Source organism: Globicephala melas, chromosome 6 (genome assembly GCF_963455315.2).
Source record: "Globicephala melas chromosome 6, mGloMel1.2, whole genome shotgun sequence".
NCBI lineage: Eukaryota > Metazoa > Chordata > Mammalia > Artiodactyla > Delphinidae > Globicephala > Globicephala melas.
Genome location: NC_083319.1, coordinates 69,510,811 through 69,531,837, shown reverse-complemented (window position 1 = coordinate 69,531,837; position 21,027 = coordinate 69,510,811). Strand labels below are relative to the sequence as shown.

The window sequence follows — 21,027 nt, the reverse complement described above, 5'->3', positions numbered from 1 at the left end:
AATCAAGTGGTCGGCATTTCTGCTGTGTTTGAATTTCTCCTTTCTAGACTGCCTTCTCATCAGCACAAGTAACTTCACCTTGAGCCTTAAGGTTGTATAAATCATACCGACATTTAAAATGCAGGAATCAAATCTTAAGGCAAAGGATTTTTCATTCTTTCTTTTTTTCTCTTGCCATTGTTTCCTAATGTCAAGTGGCCTCAAAACTTCGCCTTGATGAGTGGCTCATAGCCAGTTCATAGAATCAAGCTATTCTAGCTCATCCATGAGCTTTGGATATTGACTTATGACAATAAAGTCCTCCGTTGGTTAGAACACTATTTCTTACACCTATCAACCATTTAAAGATATTTGACAAGTACTGATGGGATTTGGAATCACAATATTTAGAGCATATTCCTGCAAATGAGTATGTTTATTTAAAGTCGAGAAAACTGCTCTCATTAAATTACAGTCATAGGATACTTCTTTGGTCTGCTTTTTTATCCTCTTTCGTCAAACTGCCCTTAGGGCACTGTCTTCTTGAACTAACAGCTAGATCAGAGAGGGAGCTGTATATAGGATGAAATCAAATCAGGGTGGGATAGAAGCTAAGATGTGTAAGATGCTCAAGGTCTCTGCTGATTGAGACAGAGGCTTTTGTGTGCAGATTGAGGCTTGCAGTATATGAGTGAGTGGATTCACGTACAGGAGCAGACTGACAACGTAGGGTTAGTTCATTTATCAGCAATAACTTGAAAGTAATTGACTGAGTGTAGGGAATATTAATTGTGGGCCAGCTAGTCATTGAATATGAAAGTACTCTCAGCTGCATTTGAACATTTACATATCCTCCCAAACCTAATTTTCAAGGTGTTCTAGTTTTCTAAATTTAGCTTGCGTTTGGATTATAACAGATACAAACTCTTTTACCACTACTCCAAAGCTTCTCTTCCAGTTTACACAACTCATTTACTTAAGTAGGTTATTATAAAAGTTTCTGTGTGGTCTTAAGCTGAAGTTACCGAAGAATCTTTGGTTTCAAATCAGTCCAATAATTAGAGTTATGGAAATGATGTCAGGATCCTCAGAATGATATATTGCAAGTTTAGGAGCCAAGAGACAGAAAAAGATACTCCCAGCCGACACTCACAAATCAGAAGCAGCTGCAGCAAGGTCAGGGTCCCTGTGTGTTAAGGGGCTGGTTATTTTATCAGTTAAGGGAGTCGACTTTATTCCATGTCTCTAGGCATTTAACACTTCTATTGGGCATCATCTCTAGCCTTCTAGGAACAGACGTCAAGCAAGAGTGTGGTACAATAAATTCTACTGGTGCAATGACTAGAAAGTACAGTAATAATTTGCAAGTTGCACAATAATTATTTATGTATTGTGCTTCATTGTTGTACATGGGCCAGGCTTTGAGTCCATTACTGTTAAACAGCCTGCAGCTACTTTGCTCTTTGAGTTTATTAGCACAGTTGGGTTTTTTTCTTGTCTTTTGCTTTTTTTTTTTTTTAATAGGATTATGGTTTTCATAGCAGTGACATTATGGGATTACTTTGTTCTTGACATTTCTTATGGGAAAAGTTTGCTTATTATCTGGTGGATTAAGCTTGAATATTGGACCTAGTCCTATTCCTACCCAACAAATGAAAAGCAACTGTTGTTTAGCCTCTGATGTTTAGAAAGTTCCTTCTATGACCATGTCTGTGTCTTCCTGGCAGGAACTGCTTGAGCCAGTAAACAGACATACCTTTTGTGTTTTTATCACATTAAGAATCATTAAAAAAAAAAAAAAGAATCATAAGCATACTCTTGAGCATTTCGTTTTGTTGTTCATTCATTTTCTTTCTTTCTCTTTTTTTTAAACAAATTACAGTGGAAGAAATTGACTGTTTTAACAGTTTTTCTATTATTAAATAGCATTAGGAAAGGACATTTAGGGGATGATTGTACACAATCCTTTGGTCCTTTCAAAAATAGTCCTGTGTTAGAAAGTGATGTAGTTTATGAGGAAGGAAGTAACTTCACCCAGTTGGCGGAGGAAAAAACAGCCACGTAACTAAAGCAATGAGAAAAAGTGATTCACAGAAAGAGACTTTCTGCTCTGACACGGTTGAGTGTGTGAGAGAATGTCGAGGGGAGTGTTTCTCACACTTGCACAGGCGTCAGAATCACCTGAAAGGCTTGGGCAGCAGATTGCCGGAGACATCCCCAGAGTTTCAGGTGCAAGAGGTCCGGGGTAGGGACTGCGAATTGGCATATGTTGCATGATTTCCTCAGGGGATGCTGATACTGCTGATCCAGAGACCACTGCTGTAGTGTAATTAAACTAATGGAGTCTCAGCTAAGAAATTTTTTAAAGTCTAGTGCTGGTAACCCCACAGAAAATCGAAAGAATGGCAGTTGAAGTTTGTTCTGGAGGGTGGCTAACTGACTTGGTTGACTAGGAGAGGATTGAATTGTAATTAAGTGGCTGAACTAATATGATTAAGGAAATCATATGGTTTAGAACTTTAATATATTTCTAAATTTGGTTTACTTGGCATTGTACTTTAGCTTATAACTTATGTACTTATGAAAAGCTGTTTTTTTGTTTTTTGTGTTTTTTTTTGGTTAAGAGCTGTTGCATTAAAACATGCATATGCTTACAATATATGGTTAGTTTCAAACCATCCTGAAGTTTGTTCTACCCGGAATGTTCAACTATTGCTACTAGACACTTGGCACTTCCATTCATTTAATACTGCAACCTGGGGATGGGGAGGGGGGAGTTAATTGAAATTCTTAATTTGGATCAAAAGTGTCTGGATAGAAAATGCCTAGCTTATGATTTCTTTAAGGATAAATTCTCATTTTTTCATGCTTGCATTTTTAGTCATGGTATGTAATGTGTGCAGTGTTTATGAAAGGAATGAATGAATGGCCAGCAGCACACTTGTTGGAAATAATTAGACCATGGTGGTAATGGGAACCATCCCAGATTAACTCACCCAGGAAATCTATTGATGATTTGAAAAATTTGCATATTAGCTGATTAATATAGTTTATCTTATCTCAACAAATTTAAGGCAAACTGAAAATCCTAATAGAGTTAAATGATATCTGAGGTTTTAATATCAAAACAAATCTCAAGAAACATTTATTTTGACAGCCACACTATCTAAATGAAAGTAGGGTTAAAGCCATGGAGAGATAACAAAAGCATTTCAAAAGATATGAAGTCCAAGTAAGCTATATTGGTAAAAGAATTCAAACACTTCCAAATTGGGGCTTCCCTGGTGGCGCAGTGGTTGAGAGTCCGCCTGCCGATGCAGGGGACGCGGGTTTGTGCCCTGGTCCGGGAAGATCCCCCATGCTGCGGAGCGGCTAGGCCCGTGAGCCATGGCCGCTGAGCCTGCGTGTCCCGCAACGGGAGAGGCCACAACAGTGAGAGGCCCGCATACCGCAAAAAAAAACTTCCAAATTTATACCCTTCATATCATTAATCATTAACTAAACTTCCAAATTAAACATAAAATTAATTAAGAAACTTCCAAATTTATATCATTCATTTTAATAGTCTAGCAGAATCATGTTATCCTAATCTGTTTAAAAAAATTTTGTGTTAAGGTCTTTATCTTCCCTGCTACATTGTTGGCAGGGGCATAATATCCACATCCTACTAGAGTCCTAGACCCATCCATGAAATGGTGGGAGATATTCGTAAGGGCAGAGGCTGTGTTTTAATATCTCTAACACCGAACTCTTGGTTTGTCAGAAATTTTGTCTAAATGACACCTTTCCTTTGTCCCTGCTTAGTGAAAATATGCTTAACTGTTGGCAAAATAGTCATGTGTTAAGACTAACGTTCCGTAGGAATTTAGCATTTATAAAATGACTTTCTCATAACTGCTTATATATTACATTGGGTCTACACAGGGGTGCCTTTTAAAATTTTATGGACAGAAGAATCTGAGGTAGAAAGAAGTTAAGTAACTTGCCTAAAGTTAGTTACTCCAGCTAGGAAATGTCAGAGCCAGGCAGAGAACACAGATTTGCTAGTCTAAATTAGGTTTCTTTATAAAATTCAACTACTAATGTATCGTGTTTTTTTCATAGGAAAAGGTGTATGGTGGAAGTACACACAGGTGGGAAACCTTAATCTCACTTTTTCTTACTTTCCTAATGTTTTGAATTCCAGAAGCCTTGTTCTTCTCCAAATTCATTGAGCATCACATTGTTTTAAACATTTTTCTTTTATAATACAAGTAAGAATTTTTGTTTCTTTGTAGAAAAATGAGAAGCTACAAATAAGCAAAAAGGAGAAAATACTTTTCATCCAAGCGTCCAGCACAGAGTGCTGGGCATAGAAGCCATTAATAAATATCTATTGATTGAATGCCAGGAATTAGCTCCCTGACCTCTGGGTAAATTGCTTAAGTTGTCATATTCCATCTGTAAAAAGGGGTGGCTGGCAGGGCTCTTGCACTACTTATTTCCTTACGTTATGGATTTATTTGACATCAGTGATCTTTCAGGGACTTGGTGAAAGGTGTTAAATAAATCATATCTTTATTATTATCTCTGAGGAGGAAATTATTTGAAATTTGCTGTTTTTAAATATCTTACTGCTCTTTGTCATAAGTAGGAAAGAAAATGACTTATTTGCAGTGTATGATATGCTTATTTGGGAGGGAGTATGTAGGAGAACAAATGCATTTATTTATAAATAAATCATCATTATAAAATATTAAAAACTTCTTCCTGTGATATTTCAAGTTCTGTTGTTTAGTTTCGACCCTCCCTGAGCCCACACTGCAGTCAGATGGATTTAGAGTTTATCTACCAGCATTTCTTCATGAAAATAGAATAACAAGGAAAAGAAATTGAGAGTAGGGAAAGCTTATTTGATTTCTTGCTATTCTTTCTGGTTGATTGTATTTAGTCCATGGGTATCATAGGGGTATGTGTATATTAATTCATATGATTTACTTAGTTTATTAGGTGATATCAGTGACATAGTCAAAAAATGTGGCTATTTGGAAGAGAAATGAAGTTAGATAGTGGGTTTTCAAAATAGGATATGACAGTACATGAAGAGAATGATTTTTTAAAAACACAAATGTACCTGTTGTCCCATGATAAATTTCAGTAAACTAGGCTTTTCTCCAGGTGGGATTATAATGGCTCCAAAATATTCACTAGCATGATAAGCAGATTTTCTTTTTCCTATTGTTTTAGCACTGTTTTATACTTCCCAAATTTTCTTATAGCTGAGCTTGTATTTCCATTCTATAGGTGGTGTGTGTACATAGAGAGAAATATGTTCATCCATTTAGTTAAATCTCCTGTTAAAACTGGTTGGGACTAGTGGTGGGACAATAAAGTCAACAAACAAAAAAATACCCTGGAAACATAAATTCCTGCCTTATTCTTTATAAATTTTTTCTTTTTATATAAATGAATTGGGTTATAATAGAGTTCTACAAAAAATTAATTGAAAGGCTCTTAGCAAAATTCATATTTCTATTAATATCTGATACATAATAAATCTAGAATAAATTTTTAAAGTATGATATGACAGTAGGATCTTAAAGTGAATTTTTCACTTAAGGTCCAATAGTTTCATAATAGAAGTGGTTCCCTCTAAAGGTTATTTTGGGACTTAGTTCACCTTCATTCAGTTTTATAATGTATCTTCTGGAATCGACTCAGTGAAAATTATTACGGTCACACTTTAAGAGGAGTAATTTTTCTTCTGATTTACACTGAATGAGTGAACATTAGCTAGCTCTTCAAGTTAGGGTCTTAATTATTCTCTTGTTTGACCTTTGCCTATAACATTTGGTTTGAGTTGTGTTCTTCTCTTTGACTTTAAGATTCAGCCACTGGCAGGAGCCTTATTTAATCTTTCTATTGAGTTGTTTCATCTCCTTGAATAGGACATAAACCTATTCATCAACCTATCTTTCATATGGGCATGCTGTTCTGGAATACTATTAAGATTGAGTGCATTGTGGCAGGGTGCATTCTATTTAAAAAGCAATGTAATATGTTTCAGTGTGATTAAGAACAAGGGTTTTACAAGTGCAGTATATAGTAAAATCATAACACTCAAGGGTTTTTTACATAATGTGCTATGCCTAATGTGCAAACGGTTGGTTTAATTTTTTACTTTAGCTTTTTCAAAGCATGGTGTTTCTCATAAATGCTGCCAGTATGTTCTGATGTTTCATTCCTTAATACTTGAGCTGATATGGTACTATCACTAAATTATATCAAGTTCCCGAGGAATCAAATTTCTAGTTTGATTTATACAGGTAAAACAGGGTCTCACTCAGTAGATTTAATCTGACTTCATAATCAGAATGGAAACAAGAAAATGAAAATCTAATTTATAGAATTTTGTGTGTGTGTGGGCAGCCTCTATTAAAGAAATTCAGTATTTATTTATTTACTGGTCTAATAAAAATTAAATTCTCTTCTAAAAAGCACTTACCATGAAACATTTTTAAAAATTCAATTGTGATTCTGAATCTTTGTTTTGTTTCTGTTCTTTTGTTTTGTCCCAATTTCCTGACTGTGTTATAGCAGATGTGGTATTTTAGCTGAGAGTTGTTTTATGCTTAAATGAAGATCCTAAAAAACAAAATGCATTTGCCTTCAAGTTAGAAGTGGCACGTATGACTTGTCTTTGGAATAACAGAATTGTAGATCTAGAAGCTGCCTCTGGGGTGAGTGGTGAAAGGGACTCTCCAAAGGTCAGATGGCAAATTTGTGGTAGAAACAGAGCCAGGACCACGTCTCTTGATTCCTTGCTAATTTATCTGTTACTACCCCACAGGACTCAAATTCAGATTGCATTTCTATTTTCTGTTGGTTTGTTTTATTGCAGTATTTCCGTTACTGCTTTATAATACATAACCTTGGAAACTTTATTTACAGCTTTTTCATAACATGTGCTAGTTTGGGCTTCATGAGTTTGAAGGTGGGCTGACTTTGTGAACCGCCGGCTAGTACTTTTAGTGGTGGGTGGAGCCAAAAGAATTCCAAAGTGAAGAATATTTTCCTTTTTCACATATCCCTGTCAAGAATCCCTAGGGCCAAAAATAAAACCAGATAGAAGAATGCTTAATTAAACTGAGGGTAAGTGTGTAAATTTAAATCTGTTCTTTGGACAGATTTGGGGGAAAGTTCACAAGAAGTTCTCTAATGTTTATGGTTTGTGTTTGACTACTGTTAGATTAGTAGATGATTTCTAGTTTCCAGAAAGTGTTCTCAAGCTTTATAGGGATTATCTCATTTATGCCTTTAGCATGGTGGATGATCTCTTAAAGCTTAATGAATGGTATGATATAGGTAATAGCATTAGCTCCATTTTATAACTGAGAGAATAGGATGTATTATGCTAGTGTCCAAGGTGGGATTTGAACCAAGGGGTTCTCAAAACCCCTGGCTCTCGACCTCTAAGCTCTTCTGCTTCCACATTACACACAATTTCCTGTCAGAAAATGACGCCTCCCACTAAACTGAAGTTTTCAAGGGGCTTTGCTTTAAGTTAGCAAACATTTTTACACTTCCTACGGTAAACCTGAGAATTCCATGTACTTGAGAATTCTCACACTTATATTTGGGATACAGTAGTAATTTCTGGGATCATCTTAACTTGCAGCCTCTTTTTCCTCCTCTTTCTTCATATTCAGTCTTAATTTCTACACTTCCCGTTTTCCTTGCCTTATTTGGAGCAATAGTCAGTGTGCCTTGGGCATTATTTGGATACCTTCATTTCTATTCTTAAAAGAGTAAGTGATTCTCTGTTATTCCCAAATAAGATTAAAGCTGCTAGCTAGCCCTTGGCTCCTAAATTCTTTACCAATGTCCTGTTTCTTTACCTTCCTCTTAGAAAACTTGTTTCCTTGGTATTGTATCTCAAGATTGAAAAGAACCACGAAGAAATACTTACCTCAGTTACCCATCCAGTGGAATGTTTCTCCCATACTCCTGCTTGGACTATAATCTTTTCCTAGAATCATTACTACTCATTAAAAATGTCTTCCTCCTTTTGACAATATCATACCTGCTTTCTTTTTTTTCTTTTGGCTGCACCTCGCAGCTCGCAGGATCTTAGTTACCCGACCAGGGATTGAACCTGGGCCACGGCAGTGGAAGAGCGGAGTCCTAACCACTGGACCACCAGGGAACTCCCCAGACCTGCTTTCTTTAACCACACAACAATGAAACCCAATGACTGACTCTCTCTTTGCTTCTCCCTGGTTTGTTCCCTAAGCTTTTCAGTTTGTGAGTTCCCACCTATAATATTGACTGTTAATGGTTTTTGTGTTTGTCCTGATTTCTCTTTCTTTTATATTTGTACTATTTCCCCCTATTAAATAACTCCTGGAATTCAGAGGCCATGAGAGGTACCATGCAATTAGCACTGCATTTGGTAATCGGAAGGTATTTTGTAACATTTGACCCCATAAGAAGAGTAGCAGCTGGTTTTCTCTTGCTCCCTGTCTCTGTTTAGCTCAAAGACATACCAGAGGGCTTCCCTGGTGGCGCAGTGGTTGAGAGTCTGCCTGCTGATGCAGGGGACACGGGTTCATGACCCGATCCGGGAGGATCCCACATGCCGCGGAGCGGCTGGGCCTGTGAGCCATGGCCGCTGAGCCTGTGCGTCTGGAGCCTGTGCTCCGCAACGGGAGAGGACACAACAGTGAGAGGCCCATACTGCAAAAAACAAACAAACAAACAAAAAGACATACCAGAACTGCAAATCTCAGTGAGAAATCAGTGTAGCTCACTCTTATAGTCAGGTCAGACAGAAAACAGTAGATCACTTCTGTGTTCAACAGGAGCAAGCAAAAAATCATACTCTGTGAAAGTAGATTTACTTTAATGATATAGTTAAATTTTTATAGTACTTTTGAGCAGTGGTGTCAGACTTTATTTTAGCAGTGGCTTACTTTTTTTTCCACATAATCTGAAGGGACCCTAATCCTGTATCTAAAACTCAGGATTGGTCCTTAGGCTATTTACAGTTTCATTGTTTGGGGCAAGCACCCTATTGCTTTTGTAAAAGCAATACACACTGCTGGGATGTAGGGTTTTCTGGAACACAGTCTGAAAACCCTTGCTTTAGGAGAGTGGAGAGACAGAATTTTCCTTGCTTTATTTGGGAAGATTGAAAGATTGTCAGACTGAACAGGAACCACATTCTTGTATGCACTGTGTCTAAACAGTTGCCATCATATCAGTATCACCCTCATTCTGTCTTCATTTGGAATATCTAATGGAGCTTAAATCAATTAGGATACTTAGGATAGGCTATCTCTGTGCCAAAATGCCAAACAGAAAAAACGAAGTAGAGTCCACAAGATGTTGAAAAGGAATCTTGTTTTTAGCTCTTTCTCTAAAGTTAGAACAGTTTTGATCCCTTCCCTGGAAGCATTTTTTTTTTCTCCCCCTACTGAAAAGGGAATAAAGCAAAAATTGAGAAGAGAAAAATTGGATCATTGATCTTTTTTGCATGATTATCTTTTGGTGTTTCTGTGAAGTTAGTTTGAGGTGATCTTTTAGGCTATTGTATTTTTTTTTTTCAAATTCAGTAGAAAATGAGTCTTAACTTTAATTGATTATATTTACTTATTTTATAACACATTGCCACTTCTGTCACCCTAATGCAGTTGATAGCTGTCTTGTGTGTAACACCAATTCGTAATCCTCTGCATTGAATACTTAAAGGGTGAGTATTAAAAATTGCATGCTATACAAGAAGAGATGGGTGTACCACATTTAAAAGTGGCTCTTACACATTGTGCACTTATTAAAAGAAAAAACTTAAGCTGAAAAATATCCCTTTAATATGAATGTGTTTGAGGAAATCGTAACCTCTGTATTCTAATATTTTGAGTGTCATCACTTTTGTATCCTTCCTTTCCTTCTTGATCCAGGTAGCTTTTTCCCTTGCAACACTGCTTCCCTCCCCTTGAGTAGGTAGCTTTACAGTTGTGATCTTTCCTTTTCTCAAATTGCACTTAAAATCCACTTCTTTTTTTGGGGTTGACCTTCCTTAGTCCAGATGCTTCCTTCCGTACTGTGTTTAGGAACTCTATTTCAAGGGACATACTTAAAAAAAAAATCTCTTACTTAAGATTAGGTTATACAATTCCCAATAATTATATCTACCTAAAAAACCTTCATGATGAAGAATCATAACGAAGGTTTTGTAAGTAGATGCAAAGTGTTTTCTTGGGAGTTCGTAGCATTGGGAGAATTTAAGATTAGAGAAATGAGATTGTGAGGTCATAAGAGCCAAACCTATGTGAGTGTTAAATGGTGAATTCAGGATGGGAGAAAATGTTCAGGAAGGAGGAAGTAGCCTTCACTTCAGCTAGAGAGGAAAATCCAGGTAAGGGGCTAAACAGCCCTGGAGGCAGGTATAAAGGCAGGCTTTCTTTAGGTTGTTTACACATCTGTCTCTGTAAGCAACATAAATAGCGCTTTTTTCCTGCCTGGCCAACACATACCCTGCTCTTTTTTTATTTTGAGGTCTCAGTTTAAATGTCACCTTCTCAGGGAGGGTGTATTCATCTAAAGTAAAGAGGAACTCTCCCATTTCCCTCATGTCAGCCTGCTGTATTTTCATTGTAGCACTTAATACTTTCTCGATATTTTCTTGTACGTGTATTCTTTCTTCTCTCCTCCTCACCCTCCCTGCCTCCTAACAGTGGACATAAGGTTAATAAGTGCAGGGGCCATGTCAGCTGTGTTTATCGCTCTATCTCATGTCCCTAGAATAGAACCTGCACTTAGAGGACAGTGTCTTTGGCTAGACTGTCATCTGCTTGAGAGCAAGATTCCACCTTATCTTTGTAGCCCTATGATTATATAGTGCCTGTTAAATTGAATTAATTAGGGTAATATTATTGAGAAGATAGGATAATTTTATAAATGAAGACATTATCTTCCCTTTTTCCCTCTAAATAAAAAGCAGTATCAGTCTTAGTGATAGCAGGGCCAAGTGTAAAACCTGGGATAAAACTGGGTAAAACTTTGATGCCAGAGGACTGTCCCAAGGGTTGTTGACTTCTGCTATTCCAGAAATCATGAGGGGATTATTTTAGCAAGTGAGATTCTTCAATGGCTCTTTATATATTTGATTAAATAATGAAAAGCAATATTAGTTTCAGGTGTACAATATAGTGATTCAGAACTTTTATAGATTATACTCCATTTAAAGTTATTATAAAACATTGGCTATATTCCCTGTGCTATACAATATCTCCTTATAGCTTCTATGCATACATTTATTTTATACATAGCAGTTTGTACCTCTTAATCCCATACCCTTATCAAGCCCCTTCCCCCTTTTCTCTCCCCACTGGTAACCACAAGTTTGTTCTCTGTATCTGTGAGTCTGTTTCTGTTTTGTTATATTCATTCGTTTTCTTTTTTAGATTCCACATATAGGTGGTAAATATTTGTCTTTCTCTGACTTATTTCAACAAACATAATACCCTCCAGGTCCATCCATGTTGCTGCAAATGGCAAAGTTTTATTCTTTTTTATGGCTGAGTAGTATTCCAGTGTATCTATATATGCCACATCTTCTTTATCCACATCTTCTTTATATTTTCTTTGGATATATACCTAGGGTTGGAATTGCTGGATCATATGGTAGTTCTATTTTTAGTTTCTTGAGGAACCTGCATACTGTTTTCCACAGTGGCTGCACCAGTTTACATTCCCACCAACAGTTCTGATGACCAATTTTTTGGATGTAGTAGTACACACTGAAATGAAGATGCTCCTGCCAAATATTGGGAGGATCTTAGTTATTTCCCTAGAAGACCATTTTCCATGTAGCTAATGTTGCTTTTCCAGATGGACCTTATGAAGTATGGTATTCTGAAAAATATTCTGCCCAAGGTTTAACTTTAAAAGTGGTGGTCTCGGGCTTCCCTGGTGGCGCAGTGGTTGGGAGTCCACCTGCCAATGCAGGGGACACAGGTTTGTGCCCCGGTCCAGGAAGATCCCACATGCCGCGGAGCGGCTGGGCCCGTGAGCCATGGCCGCTGAGCCTGCACGTCTGGAGCCTGTGCTCCGCAACGGGAGAGACCACATCAGTGAGAGGCCCACGTACCGCAAAAAAAAGTGGTGGTCTCCTTAAGATAGAAATATTAAGATTTTTCAATTTAATAGTTTTCAATAAAAGAATTAGGTCTGTCTCTAGGTTGAACTTTCTCTGAAGATATAGTTTTACTCTTTCTTATCAGATTAGCCCGGATAGGTATTTCCACTAGGCCAATCATTTGAAGCAATGCTGTATACTGAGTTATATTGAGGGAACTTGGGACAGGTTGGTTGTTGTGCTATGAATTTTAGTGAAAGATGTAAGCTTGAAGACTTATATTTAATATTTCCTAACAATTTGTAATGTTATGTAGTTTTGGGCACTCCCTGTATTTTGTTGACTTATTTGTTATGTGTTCCTTGAAGAAATGATTATGAAGGTGGTCTTATTTTAATATCATGGTTATATTTTCTCCAGATGAAATGTATTGACTTAACCTCAGCTAGACGGGCCAGTGACGCAACTCCTCCGAAAGCTGAAAACGTGCATACGTATAAAAAAAAAAAAAAAATCCTCTCTTTTTCCCCACTACCTGGAGAGAGAGCCATGGATATTCTGAGTCTATACATAAAGATTGCAAATTACTAACCAATGAAGTCATTTTTATGTATCATCATTAAGATTTTTCAACATAGCCAATTTGGAGTCTTGAACTCTTATTCCAAATCTAGGAGTTTTGTGTAACATTCAAAATTAATGATTCCTCTTTTATATGTTATGCATTTTTACCCTCCCTGAGTTTGGATGTGAATTTCTGAGTTTGTATGGTACGAGTTCTCTATAGAAGTATAAACTTTATCCATATTATCTGTTTTTTTATTCATCATTTTCAGTGTTTCTTCTTATACTGACTGTTCCACTATGCTGTTACTTTCCTAATGCCCTTGCTCATACTTTCTGTTTGCCACCCAGGCATTTCTTGTCAGCTGCCAGGCTTGCTCCATCTCTTCCTTTGAGGTCATACTAAAGTTACGTTTCATTGATTCTACTCAATTTCATAAAGGGTGGGCTGGGTTCAGAGATGAAAAGAGTCCTGAGATACAACCTTAGCCCTTGGAAAGCACACAGTTAATCTAGGGTGAGGATGGGGCTTGATAGTAGCATATATATTAGGATTTGCTAATAAGATCAGTGAGAAAAAAGGTTGAACACAGAAGAGGGACAGTACCATTTTTGTTTTGGAGTATTGACAGAAGGCTCTCCAGAGGAGGTCTGTTTGAGTTGGTCCTTAAATGGTGAATCCTGAGGAGGTAGACATGTGTTTTACATCTGCCTAGTTAGCTAACTATATCTAGTTTGTTTCTTTGTAATTTTATGAAAGTTATTTAGAAAGTTATCTTGTGTGGCCACAGTTCTTTATTGTATAGGAAACAATTAGATTTTCAGAATTGCATTTGAATTTTTTAAAAAGTCAACAATTGCATTTGAATTTTTCAACAAGGTGAAAACAACTCAACAATACAATTCAAAAATTGCGCGATGTTATCTTTAATCCTTTTTCAGGGAAATGAGGAAGTGGCACAAAGGGGGAAAGCATTTTTTTGTTATTTGGAAATACCTGTTTTGAAATGGGCTGAATAGAAGCAATGGCAGAATCTGTGTGTGTGGGTGGTGTGTGTGTGGTGTATGTGCGTGCATGCGTGAGCTTATAAAAACAAAAATAAAATCCAACCGTTGATTTTTGTTCTTTTCAAAATGTCAGGAGTGTAAAGACTGGGCCATGTTCGGTGGCAGGGTGATGCCCAGACTGCTAGATGTTAGTCTTTGGATTTCCAGACGCACAGAACAGGGGCAGCAAGATGGCCATGTAGTACCCTGCTTCCCTTTTCTTAGGGGCTCTGATGTGGTGGAACTGAAGCAGGAAGAGAAGGAGTCCAAAATGCTGAAGCTGGAAGGGACATTGGGCACAAAGCCCTGGTAATAACCAGTCTGTATATATAGAGAGTTTGGTGTGGGAGGGCTCTGCACTGTAAATAAAGTAAAAGCAATAATTACCAATGGGCAACTGGGCCATGTCCTTATCAAAAGTATTCAGATGTGAGTAAAGTCTAGTGTCTAAGCAAATAGACTGGAGAGAGGCTCTGGAGAGGAATCTGCCAGCTATTTTCCTAAGGATTTGGGAAAAAACTGTTGCCTAATGATATTTTCTAAAGCTTATTACTTGATGGTCTTGTGGATCTGGAGGAGTTTGTTCTTTTCTTTCTTTTTCTTGTTTTTTGTTTTTGGTGCTAAAAATGAGATATTTTAATAAATTAAGTTTACTTATTGTATATGTAACATTATATAAGCACAAATTCATTTATTCATCTAAGGAGCACTTATTTCTTTGTATCAAGCATAGCTATTTTTCAAGCCTTTTTCTCCTAAAGGATTAATATTAAAAATCTCAGGTAATAAGTAAGGATTTGACTTATTCCAGGCTAACCAAATCATGACTTTTTTTCCTTTTCATGTGTTTTTCTTCTTTTTGTACATTTTCCACTCAACTTAAAAATTAAATAGATTAATGGTCAATGTATATAGTTAACATCATTCTAAATACTATGTATATGGGTTTATATTGTGCCTGTTATTTTGAAAAGCTATTTTGAGGGGGGAAAAAAGCCCAGTTACTCATTATTTATGAAAACTTTGGTCTGTTCCTCTCAGGCCTAAATTTTGGGTGTTGTGTGTGGGTAGATCTACATGGATTTTTGAAAATGTCTTCTAGTTAGAGCTTTGGGGTACATGAGTAGTAATGTACAGAAGGAGAGGAAAAGGGAAATGTTAGTTATGGCTCTAGAGTGTTAGTTTCAAAATGATGTTGGAGATCTTCTGGCCCAATTTGTTAACTCAATTTCTTAAAATTTGGTACTATAGAATTAGAATCAGTCCCACATTAGATACTCAGCTTTCAAGAGACTACTTCTCTGTGGCAACTCTTTCTATCACCTCTACCAAATTTTAAAAGATTATTTTGCTTGTAGTGAATTTGGAGAAGAATTTGACTGGCTAATATCAAATCATTGCTGCTTGTAGAAAGCAACTTCTTTAGCAATGGTAGATCAGTGAAGAGTGGCATGAATCCTTTTTTTTTTTTTTAATTGAAGTATAGTTGATTCACAGTGTTGTGTTAATTTCTGTTGTACAGCAAAGTGATTCAGTTATACATATACATACATTGTTTTTTATATTCTTTTCCATTATGGTTTATCACAGGATACTGAATATAGTTCCCTGTGCTATACAGTAGGACCTTGTTGTTTATCCATCCTATATATACTAGTTTGTATCTGCTAACCACAAACTCAAGAGTGGCATGAATCTTTAAGAAATTCAATTCAACAAATATTTATTGGGCACCTATTATTTGGTGCTCAAATAATAATGGTGGGGTTGCTGACCTCAAGTCGCTCAGTCTAGTGAGGAGTCTGAGAGGTGAATGAACGTTATCAGGCTGCCTGATAAGTGCAACAAGAGAAGCTTGGAAGAGGAACAGAGAGACATTCTGAGAGAGCCAACATCTCAGAATTTTGGCTGGATTTTGACAGGAATAAGAGTTCCCAGTGATTTCTACTGAATTAATGTGCATAGTTTAAAGAATGAATATGAATCCTCCCATTTTATTGTCACCTAAAAAAATGTGATGGCTTTCTATAGATGGGTATCCCTTCAGTAACTTACGACATTTGGCCTTTTATTACATAGATCTTAATAGATCCTTAAGGTTAGAAACTCATGTTAATGATTCTGATTATAAAACAGTCGAATAAATAAACTACTTCCCCTAATTTGACCTTTTTTCAGATTAGAACTGTAAATTTGTATTTGCATTGCTACTGCTTTTCTGTCGTGTTTATTGTGAATAAAAAGTTTCTATTGTTTGCTTCTAATTGAGAACTCAGGGTGCTCAACAGACATTGTTCATTGTTATTTATGAAAATACTGCATTTAAAAATAATTGAGGTATGAGTTGGTAAACAGTTTCTTATAAAACTAGACTTCTTTGGAATAGTAATACATAACAGATCATTTCCTTTAAAGGGTGGGAAAAAAATTTAAGACCTTCAACTATAAGATGTGCTCACTAACAGCTGTTTTCTATAATAGGAGCATTTTGCATGCAGAATAGAGAAAGTGAACTGTACAAAAGGGTGTAGAGAGGAACAGTTATAACTTCTCTGGCATCTACAGCAGCCCACAGAATAAACTTCCTTCGAATGGCATTGGCACGATTAATCCCAAGCAACCTGGACACTGAAACTGCTGTTCTGAAAAGGGGCTCTGCAGCCTGGAAATGTCACGGATGTAATGCTATCTTTCTAGCTGGGGTGGGGTGCTCATTCATTTAGTGGCACCCTGCTCAGTGTTCAGGGTATTTGAATATTCATGATAGGTTGGCAGGTGGTCAGTGGATGCAGGGCTGAAGCCACTCTGAGTCCTTTTGCTTTTTCATTTTTTATTAGAGAAACTTGTAAGGTCAGGTGAGATGCCTCATTCGTCATCATTTACTTCTTCTGATGTCAGTTTGGGGAAATTTTCCTAAGGTGGGCTACGGGAGACTGCCAAGTGTTAAAATCCTGTCTTCAGGATACCTCTTTGTAATCATATTTGTATTCATGGAGTGTCTAACCAATTTTTAAGTACATCATCCTCCTCCTCTGCATTAAAAATGCCTCAGACTTGTATTTCCCCACATATATAATCTTCTTGAGTCTTGATAGCCATGCTGACAACGTGTAGATGGTGTTCTCTCTTTTAAAGGGAATGGGGGCTTCCCTGGTGGCACAGTGGTTAAGAATCCACCTGCCAGTGCAGGGTGCCCTGGTCCGGGAAGATCCCACATGCCACGGAGCAACTAAGCCCGTGCTCCACAACTACTGAGCCTGTGCTCTGGAGCCTGTGAGTCACAACTGTTGAGCCCGTATGCCACGACTACTGAGGCCCACACACCTAGAGCCCGTGCTCTGCAACAAGAGAAGCCACCTCAGTGAGATGCCCGTGCACCGCAACGATGAGTAGCCCCCGCTCGCAGCAACTGGAGAAAGCCCGCGTGCAGCAATGAAGACCCGACGCAGCCAAAAAAAAAAAAAAAAAATATATATATATATAAAGGGAATAGAACTAGAGCTGTCTAGAGAATCCTTAGTCCAGGGCCGTGGAACTGAGTCTTCTAATCCAAATCCAGGGCTCTGTACTATTCTCCTTTCTATTTTCATCCAAAAGGTTTACATGACAATTGGGTATTTACAGGTTAGATTTCCTGCCTTACTTCTGCCACTTCTTTATGTGTTCCAGGACCTATCCTGTGTCTTTTACATACATCACCTTGTTTAGTTCTCACATTGTCCAGGCAAGGCACCTGAGGTTCAGAAAATTGGAATAACTTTCCAGAGGTAGCCTGGCTAGTTCGAAGTGGATTCCGGATTGACACCCAGGCATGCCTGAGCCCTTGACACTCCTTATGTTCCTGAGTAAATGTTTCTGTCCTTATGAATTGGGAGATTGGGATTAACATATATACACTATTGATACTATGTATAAAATAGATAACTAATGAGAACCTACTCTATAGCCCAGGGAGCTCTGCTCAGTGCTCTGTGGTGACCTAAATGGGAAGGAAATCCAAAAAAGAGGGGATATATGTATGCGTATAGCTGATTCACTTTGCTGTACAGCAGAGACTAACACAACATTGTAAAGCAATTATACTCCAATAAATATTAATTAAAAAAAGTTTCTGTCCTTGGGGAGTGAAAGGGAATTAGAGATGAGGTTCCTGAACATATGATAATAAGGAAGTCTGTTAAGTGTCAAATCAGTGGTTCAGACAGTTCTTTGGAAGGGTAAAAGGAGAAGAGAGGATAGTACTCTGTGGTCTGGAAAGGCTTTGTGAAGAAATTGAGATTTGAACTAGCAGAGGATACTAAGAGTAGCATCAAAGTGTGATGGAAGGAAAGAGGACAGAGCATAGGTGGGAAATACTGGGCATGTTTTGGGGGAATTGATGCAATTGAATGAAGCATAGGAGGATTGGTGGGTGACAAAAGGAGGAAGGGTTTAAAAGGCAGACTGGAGCCCTGCTGAAGTGGACTTGGGCTACCAGGTTATGTGCTATGTGGTATATGGCCTTGATGTTCAACATGTACATTTTTAATTCTTTGTGATACTTACCAGCAGAATGCAGTCTTAACTAGAATAGCTCAGTTGGCTTGCAACTGATTTTTTTTTTTCTTTTTGCTGTACGCGGACCTCTCACTGTTGTGACCTCTCCCGTTGCGGAGCACAGGCTCCGGACGCGCAGGCTCAGCGGCCATGGCTCATGGGCCCAGCCGCTCCGCGGCACGTGGAATCTTCCCAGACCGGGGCACGAACCCGTGTCCCCTGCATCGGCAGGCGGACTCTCAACCACTGCGCCGCCAGGGAAGCCCTTGCAACTGATTTTGATTTAATGGAAATTTTAGTGGGGTGAAATCATATTTAGCTTCTTAGGGCATCTCTCATTTCCCAAGAGCTTGCCTAAATAGTCTTGTCTAAATAAGTCTTTCTTCATAAGAATACAAAAGCCTTATTGTTTCTTATGTATTCTTACGATGTGAATAGATTTGAAGTGTTTGTATGTATTGCAGTATTTCAGTAAGTATTCCTTTGGGGGGTAATGGGGGATAATGAGTCTTAATGAACACCAATAACATTGGGAGACACTGGGTTTGGGATTTCTCTAAGGAAGGAGGGTGGTCCTGCCACCTTTTGGTACGGAAATTAGGATATCTCAGAGAACTGAGGGGTTTGGGGTAGTGTGATGTCTATCAAAGACTAGACATAGATAATATGTTTGTTAGGTAACTTATAGTTGTTTTCAAGCTTTCAGTCACAAGGTGCTGTCCTCAGTGTCCCTAAAGTGTTAGGGCAGGGTGATAATCACTAAAGTCCAGTCATTCATGACCATGGTTGACTGTGATGCACTATCCCCCATCAAGATTTGAATAAATAACTTACATATTTGATTTACATAGGAATATTATTATTGTAGATTCTGAACAAGAAGTAAAGAACAAATCAGAGAGTTAGCTGGGGCTTGGCAAAGGGCTGTGAAAATTGAGAATGATGTAGGTGGTAGGATAGGATTTTTTTTTTTTCGTGTTTTTAAAGGAAAGAAGAATGTGTTTTTGCCTGTTAATCTCATCTCACTCTTTTTCTCTTTTTTAATGTTGCAGTGTGCAAAGATCCACCTTACAAAGTAGAAGAATCTGGGTATGCTGGTTTCATTTTGCCAATTGAGGTTTATTTTAAAAACAAGGTATGTAATCTTTACTCATTAATCTTTCAATAGAAGATCCTTCATTAACCAAATGATGTTTAAAATAGTTTTGATTCATAAGCACTTCTATCACTAGATGATTTGAAAATAAAAGTTAAAATTTGTCTTCTAGGAATTTTGGCTATTGTTGTCCTTAATTAAAGAGGAAGTGGCTAGAGAAAGATAATTTCAGTTCTGTGAAGTCAGATTATATGAAATTCATTAAATGTTTCTTTTAAGAGAAGTGTGATTACCTTTTGAAAAAGAAGATTAATATATGTTTGTACAATAGAAAAGAGAAATTACAGCTTTTCGGTGAAATGATCCTTTTCTCATTTTCATAATTCTAGAATTTGAGACTTACAAAGAATAATCTCTCCTTTACCTTCATCTGATACACACATGTGACACATATATATACAATTATATCAGCAAGTAGATATTATGGATTCTATTGGATTTTTAAAATTTCAGCAGTGCATATATGGCAAAACACCCAGACTGTATAATATTGGACACATTGCTCAATCTCTGTGGGGCTCACTATCATTTATAAAATGGGGATAGGATAAGTGTATCTACCTCATAAGGTGGCTAGGAGGATTAGATTAAATAAAGCTATGCAGGATTTTTAGAATAATGCTTCATATGTAAGTAAGCACTTAGTAAATGCTAGCTGTTATTTTTAATCACCCTGTTTCTTCCTTTTATTCCAAGGTAATCATAGTTCCTGAAACCTGCCCCAAAGTGAGAGAATTCACATTTTTCTTTTTAAAGGAACTGAGCAATTAGAATGTTGTGTTATCCAAGCCAGTGCTCCGTAAAGTCTGGTCCTTGGACCAGAAGCATCAGCATCACCCAAGAGCTGGTTGGAAATGAGATTCTCAGGCTCTATCCCAGATCTACTGAATCAGAATCTCTGGGATGGGGCTTAGGAATTTGCATATTTACTGGCCTTCCAGGTGAAGAAACACCACAAAGTATGAGAACCCCTGATAAGCCACTCTTTAGTGATCAGTATCTTCCACTGGAACAGTGTCCCACTGACTTTTTCTTTTTTTCTTTTTAATTGAAGTATAGTTGATTTACAGTATTGTGTTCCACTGGCTTTTTCAATGTATAGAAGGCCCAGCCTTCAATTCAGTAAAAATCTCTTTGTGATTAAGAGATAATTAACTTTTAAATAAGCTATAATGAAACGATCTTCAAAAGTTGGAATGTGTAGAAAATAGGGATAAATTTTACTTTTCATATTTCTTGTTTTTTTCAAGCCGGTCTCCTCATGTGCCACATTCCTGCCCCACGGCCTTCCTACACACATGATATCCCTGTTAATTATTTTTTCTTTATATTTATATTTTGGGTACGTATTTGGTGGTAACCTATTTCTGTGTAGTTAAATAGCTGAGTGCTTACTTTGTCCGTGGCAGTTTGCTGAGCCCTTTACATATGTTGCTTTGTTTAGTAGGTTTATAAGACCTTTTGAGAGGTTATTATTCCTATTCTACAGGAAGGGAAACTGAGTCATGGAAAGATTACATGGCTTGTCCAAGGCCACACACAGTTGGAAAGTGTTAAAACCAGATTCTTGATCTAGATCTTTCTCTCCACTGGCAATTCTCTTGACTTCTGTGTCTTTGAAGCAGTA

The 21,027-nt window shown here is 37.5% G+C and overlaps 1 protein-coding gene across 3 annotated transcripts in view; it reads left to right on the top strand.

The window, feature by feature from the left end:
• Positions 1-21,027, top strand: part of MLLT3 (MLLT3 super elongation complex subunit) — a 328,889-nt gene that overhangs the window by 185,119 nt on the left and 122,743 nt on the right. For all 3 annotated transcript variants that reach the window (XM_060300978.2, XM_030840600.2, XM_030840601.3), the window contains one exon: positions 19,297-19,379. In XM_060300978.2, coding sequence (XP_060156961.1) covers positions 19,297-19,379 — 83 coding nt within the window. The remainder of the gene's footprint in view (positions 1-19,296; positions 19,380-21,027) is intronic.